The sequence below is a fragment of the Atta colombica genome, unplaced genomic scaffold (assembly GCF_001594045.1).
Source record: "Atta colombica isolate Treedump-2 unplaced genomic scaffold, Acol1.0 scaffold198, whole genome shotgun sequence".
NCBI classification, from domain to species: Eukaryota; Metazoa; Arthropoda; class Insecta; order Hymenoptera; family Formicidae; genus Atta; species Atta colombica.
In genome coordinates, this window is record NW_017259291.1 from 2,527,489 (window position 1) to 2,534,790 (window position 7,302).

Here is a 7,302-nt window from a genome sequence, read left to right on the forward strand (position 1 = left end):
AATTGAAAAATATGTAATATTAAATTCCATTTATAAAATACTTTCGAAACTATTTTATAGTTATTTTATATTCGTTTGATAAAAATACTCGTTAATAAAGATATTTTAACGGCTTTAAGCTCTATTAAGATCTTTTCGAAATTTCGTACTTCAGGGCTTCTCTAGAGAGTGCCGAGATGTCCGATAGATTGGAGAACGTTACGCAGACAATTTCGAGGATACTCGACGGCTACGATATTCGATTAAGACCGAACTTTGGTGGTAAGCTCTAGATCGATCTTTGTATATTTTTTTTAAATTAAGCTTTTTCACAAGTTTACACACATAATGATGTATATGATATACATTATTTAATTAAAAAAAAAAATCATTTCTTGATCAGGATATTAAAAAAAATATCCAGAGTAATAAAAAAAAATAATAATAAATAATAAAAAATAAACAATATGATTATCTTAAAAAATGTGTAATATTTTATTACACATTTTTACACATAATTAAGACTATTTTAAATAATCTACATTTGTATAGTAAATGAAACAAATTATACATATTATATATATATATAAAATCCTTTTTTATGTACCTATAAAAATATTAATAAAAAACATGCAACTTAAAAATACACTAATCATAAGAAAAACCTATTGAAATGGACTTGACAAATAAAACTATTGCTATAATATTCGGGTTTCGAGCCATATTTGATAGAATTAAATTTTAGAATAGAGCTCGGAAGCAGGACGATATGGAAAGCTTTTAATGAAGTTTTCCACGTCATTCAACAAGGCATGATCGCAATCAGCAATTTTAATCGAACGTGCAACGAGAGGAAATAATTTTCCGATATTATCAACGGATTAGACGAAGATTTTAAACTATATTTCTTTTCCTGACTATTTCACATACATATCGTAAAAAAATTAAGACTCTAAAGATTACGATATTTTTTAAATTATTTACACGATTAAAATACAGATCATTTTTTAAAGGTGATCCATTACGAGTTGGAATGGATCTCACCATTGCGAGTTTCGATGCAATTTCAGAAGTCAATATGGTGAGTAAATAAAATTAAAAAAAAATATTTTTATAAGGAAAGAGAGAGAGAGAGAGAGAGAGAGAGAGAGAGAGAGAGAGAGAGAGAGAGAATATTTCTGATGTAATAATTTTTAATCCACTTATTTGAGCTAGGCTTTGATGCAATTAATTAAATTTAATTTTCTAATCACATGAAGTTAATATTTTATTAAATTTTTAAAACAATATTTTAAATTATTATTCTATATCTTTTATTTATATTACAACTATTCATTCGAATCTCGTAATATATATGTGTATACATTTGTATACACATATGTAAATTGATATACTTGTGCTATATTGGAGACATTTGTATTGGAATATCATATATTCCAGTCAGAATACAAAATTCGTTTTCTCACCGACATTCATATCCCTGTCGCAATTTATAAATGGATTCGTATTCCCTGGGTTTGGATAACCACTCGATCGTCAATGCGTCCAACAAAGTTTCTTTCTTTTTCATCCATGATAGCGCCGTTGTGTTGAAATGTATTTTCGAGTATCTTTTTACTCTTATTCTTATATCCTTTCTATTCTTTCCTCTTTCTGAAAACAACGAATGAATATTATGTAAATATATTTCATATATTTGTTTTAATTAATTATAATAACAAGTTCTATTAGCAATGTTAATTATTACTTGTATTTAAGGATTATACGATAACGATGTACTTAAATCAATATTGGAAAGACGAAAGACTCGCCTTTTCGCACGAGGGTGAAGTCCTGACGTTAAGTGGCGATTTCGCGGAAAAGATTTGGGTCCCGGATACGTTTTTTGCCAATGATAAAAATAGGTAATTATGATGACAAATTATATGACGTTGCAAAACCTTTAAGCATTTGTAATTATATTTTATTTTTAAAGATTTTATTTAAAAGCATCTTTCTTTTTAATCCTTTATCTCCTCAGCTTTGCCTTAACTGATTCTACTGAATTTATTGCAGCTTTTTGCACGACGTTACCGAGCGCAACAAACTCGTTAGATTATCTGGTGACGGCTCGATCACATACGGCATGAGATTCACAACGACTCTGGCCTGCATGATGGATTTGCATTACTATCCCCTCGATTCACAAAATTGTACAGTTGAAATCGAAAGCTGTACGTATTGGAATACGCATTCACATTAATTATTTGAATATTATCTATTAATATTCTCTTCTTGTAAATATTTATGTCTTTTACATAAAAAGATAAAAAACCACAACGTACTTATTTTCTTTAGATTTTAAAAATATATACCTAAATATTGTAAAAAATCAATTTTTAAGAAATATTTTTTATCTTCTTTTAAAATTAAATTTTTTGTAGATTTACATTTCCGAAATAATGCAAATTATTATTATTATTATTATTAATTAGAATAACATTATCTAGGATATTAGTAAAAATATTATTTAAATCAATGAAAGAATGGTGAGTTTTAATGAGATGCAGATTATTCTGTTATACTTCTGTTATACTATTATTCTGAATGCTCAGATGGATACACGGTGCTTGATGTACTAATGTATTGGAAGGAAACTCCCGTTCATGGAGTTAAGGAGGCGGAATTACCGCAATTTACGATTATCGGCTATGAGACCAACGATCGAAAGGAGAAGCTGGCGACTGGCATCTATCAGAGGCTCTCGTTAAGCTTCAAACTTCAGAGAAACATCGGATATTTTGTTTTTCAAACGTATCTGCCGAGTATACTAATCGTGATGCTTAGCTGGGTCAGTTTCTGGATCAATTATGAAGCTACCAGTGCAAGAGTAGCTCTTGGTACGTCTTAAAAATAATTTCATCAAATTGTTTAACTAGATTTCCATTAACTAGATTTCCATTAAACCCGAAATTACTTATTTCTTCTCTCGTAATAATAAACTTTTAGCTTTCCGATTTTTATTTTTCAATAAATTGTTGAAAAAATTTTTTCTTATTACAGGCAAATATAAACTGTGTAATATATCAGTCTTTTTTTTCAGGCATCACGACCGTTCTAACCATGACAACCATATCGACAGGTGTTAGAAGCTCACTGCCACGGATCAGTTACGTGAAAGCTATTGACATCTACCTGGTGATGTGCTTCGTTTTCGTGTTCGCGGCCTTGTTAGAATATGCGGCGGTCAATTACACGTATTGGGGCGCCAAAGCGAAGAAGAAGATTAAAAAGAAAGAAATCGATGAGAAGAAAATACTATCTTCTAAAACAGGTAAATTAAGCCAAATATCGGATCAATAATTTTGTAGCGATTATATAGCCACAACGCTTATGTTAAATAAGATTCCGACTTTCTCTAGCATGAATATAATAAAATCAATATTTTTTTTATTCTTATATAAGTAAGTTTTTATCAAAATCATAGATTATCTCTTGCTTTGGTATCTGTCTTTACTGCATATAATTTTATCTATATGAGTAATTAAGCGAGAATTAACTATTTAATGGTTAATAATAGATAGTTATTTCAAATTTTTTCGAAGACAATGTCATTTCGAAAAAAATATTACGAGATAAAAATGAAATTTTAAAATATCGGATAAGATAATTAATCCAAAGGAGTAACAATATAGATAAGTACATACGTATAATTATAACGATGTTATTAAAACAATCTATAATAAATAGTTCGTATAAGTACAGACAGCACACAATATTTATAAATATTTACAAAAATATTTATAAGATTTATTTTAAATATTTTGTAAATATTTTTGTGGTCTTAGATTACACGGATCATAAATATTTATTGAGTTGTCCGGAAAGTTCGTGCCGACTAACCTATATAATTTAATAAATGTATACTAAAATTTAAATCTTCTGCGTTTCAATTTTCCTTCAAAATCGGTACGAACTTTCCGGGCAACCCAATATTGTAAATATTAATTGTATTGTGAATATTTATTGTAAATGCTATGAAAATACTTAGAGATTATACTTAGAAAATACTGAAACATTATAATCTAAATAAAAAATATCTAGAAATACTTAGAAATATTTATTTATATTTATCAAATATTACATAAAATATTTATCTATAGTCTATATTTAATAATATTTCGAATAAAGCTTTATTTATATAAAATATCTATATAACATTTCAAAAAATAAATATTAATAAATATTTATCATATTTCATGCTGTCTGGATACACATTTAATAATTTTATTTAATTTCCTTTAATACTACTAAATTTCTTAAAATTTATATTATTTTTTACTTATTCGATCAATCCAATTTCGTTTCAGGGAGCAAAGTCAGTTCGCCTTTTCCTGGCTCCACGGACGCGGATATCATAGAACTTCAGGACCTCAGAATGTCACCTCTGCCGAGCATTAGAAATAGGTCAGGGATAGTCAGCGCTTCATCGACTTTGGGAGCTGGAAGGGACCATGACCCGGCCAAGTTTCCGCCGAGTTTTCGTATGTCCAGGACTGCCGCTTACAATACGCATAGTCGAAACAGCGGTCTTAGATACAGAGGTCCAAGACCGCATAAGCCAAAGGTATTCGAAGGCAAAGGCATGTCTTAGACAAATGCAACTATATAGAAAATATTTAGGGAATGTTTCAAGTATTTTCGTTGCCTTTTAGCAGTTTACATTTTTTTTTTGTAAAAAAGATATTTAAAAATTATAAAAAATAATGACCGCACAAAATGGAAAGAATGATAAGTCATTCCTAAATTTGTAAATCGCTTTTAAAGTTTAAATTTAAAATTAAAATATATTTAAGTCTAAATATAATTGCAATTGAATCTTGTAGATGTTACACGTTCTACGTAGAGGAGCTTCCGTGTTACGTGTGTCAATGCCGAAGATCAAGGATGTGAACGTGATAGACAAATATTCGCGAATCATCTTCCCAGTCAGCTTCATGCTGTTTAATGCCGTGTACTGGATCTTCTACTTCTTCTGAGCGGCGAACGGATATTAAAAACTGAATTCCGCTCGGCCTCGTATGCGCCTAAAAAGGACCAATCGATTCGGGAGGATCCTTTCAAATCTTCTTTATCATGACCATCGAATTATGTGCAATATTTTTCACGGGGTCCACCGAATATTAGCAGGTGATGAAAGTACTGAATCGAAAGTACTGCCACGAAACATTTATTGATAAAAATAGAACGGGGGACTCGTGTGTGCCAACAGAGATTTACGAGATTTTCGTTAATTAGAAAGTATATCATATATACATATATAACGATATATAAGTAATACGGACGAGCGACAATATGTTCCTAATGAAGCATGATAACTTTGTCATGTTCGTACAAGAAGGGTTAATAGGTGAACAACAAAATATTGAGAAACAAATTGGAATGAGATACTTGTGTCCGATGATAAAAATGATCTAAGTCGTATATTTGATTCCTGAAATGTTTTTATATATTAAAAAATTGTTTATTATATGTCAAAAAATATATTATATTACTTAATGATTTAACATAAATAATACCTAAAATACCTTTCTATTCTTTCTGTTAATTTTTTCTTAATCAAATAAAGAAGAATAAATTTCAATCTTCTTTCCTAGTCTTCCAGACGTTAGATTTAATGTTTAATAGAGAGCTCAAAATTTTACATATCGCTCTCTTGCTTTAAAAGTAACATAACTCAAAAAATTAAATTTCTCAGAAAAGGAAAAAACTATTTTTCAAATTGATCGAAAATTATTTGATTAATCAAATGTATCAGCAAAAAGAATGTATTCTTAACATGATCAAATGACATTTTTGTAATGATAAAGCATTTTCATTCATAAAATAATATAAACTCGAATATATATTATTTTTATATTTGTGATATTAGTTTACACACTTTGATTCACTTTCATGATCACAAGGGCTCGTTTTTATGTAAAAAGATTCTCTGGTTCTTAATTCCACAAAATAGATTTAAGGAAGATGTTAAAAGTGCGTAAATAACGGATCAAGTTAACCGTTCAAATAAAGCGACTGATAAAATAAAAGAATTAGATATCAGTATAATAAATAATAATTTGTAGAAATACATTGAAAATATAACGAATGGATCGGTAATAAACATAATTCTTTCTACACATTATAAGTAATTTTCTTAATTGTCATTTTTCATTTACACAATTTGTAGATATGGATTATATTAGATATCGTTACGTACAAATATGAGATATTTTTCTTCAAAACAAAATTGCAATAAAATGTTATGTAGAGAGTACATTTGTGGCTTAACGATAATTTTTAAATATATAATTTTAAGAAATAAATATAACTATATATAAAAATAAAATAAATACGTATAATAATTTGGGCAATTAAACACATGTCTACCATGAATAGATGTACAGATATACAGAAGTTTGTTTTCATTTTATAGTGAGACATACATGCAATTTCGAAAAATTTTTATTTTTTAGAAGTAAATAATATTTGTTAGATAAAAGAATATGTAAAATAGAGGATATTCTCTATTAACAATTGGCTAAGACATTTATTGATTTACAACGTAAGAATATTAAATTTCTGTTTGTCAATTATGTTACAGACAAATGGACATATTTTTAACAATTCAATTTAACGAATTGTTTTTATAATAATTAGATGTACGTGTATATATACGAGCAATTTAATAAAAAATAAGTGTACAAATATACATACTACATATTTTTATATTATTAACAATCCGTGTAATACTTTTAATCCCGTTTAAGTTACAGTAACATTTTTTTTTACTTATGACCACTTCTTATTTACTTTGTGGCTTTCTCGTAACTTGTTATATATAATTTAATTTAGAAATTTAGAATCTCGTAATATTATTTCATATATGGCTTCTATATAGACTCCTAATCCAAAAATATAACTACACGAACTATTAGAGACTCCAAAAAATTATGATTATAAGTCTATATTGGAAACAACTATATTAGAATTACAAGATAAACACAAAAAAATAGATGAGAATATATTTTATTAAAAAAATCATGTCTTTTAAAGAATGCTTATCATAGTCTCTATAATAATCATAATTGTACACTTATGCCGTTCTAATTTATAAAAGTATAAAATTTCTTAATTTATATTTTTAAGTTTATAATGCTCGATATTACAGGCACATGTCTTAACAAATATACTATGCATATACTTATCCTACAAATACATAAGTTTTCTCTTTATCAAAACATGTGTCATAATGGTCACTTCTCATCACATATATGGAGATTCATATTATAAACTTAAATA

At 27.8% G+C, this 7,302-nt stretch overlaps 1 protein-coding gene across 1 annotated transcript in view; it reads left to right on the forward strand.

Moving 5' to 3' along the window:
• Positions 1 to 4,997, forward strand: part of LOC108686942 (gamma-aminobutyric acid receptor subunit beta-like) — a 6,665-nt gene extending 1,668 nt beyond the window's left edge. The window contains exons 2-9 of the mRNA XM_018192472.1: positions 155 to 261; positions 993 to 1,060; positions 1,738 to 1,883; positions 2,035 to 2,192; positions 2,574 to 2,858; positions 3,062 to 3,292; positions 4,329 to 4,585; positions 4,845 to 4,997. Of these exons, the coding sequence (XP_018047961.1) occupies positions 155 to 261; positions 993 to 1,060; positions 1,738 to 1,883; positions 2,035 to 2,192; positions 2,574 to 2,858; positions 3,062 to 3,292; positions 4,329 to 4,585; positions 4,845 to 4,997 (1,405 nt within the window). The remainder of the gene's footprint in view (positions 1 to 154; positions 262 to 992; positions 1,061 to 1,737; positions 1,884 to 2,034; positions 2,193 to 2,573; positions 2,859 to 3,061; positions 3,293 to 4,328; positions 4,586 to 4,844) is intronic.
• Positions 4,998 to 7,302: the final 2,305 nt, after the last annotated feature.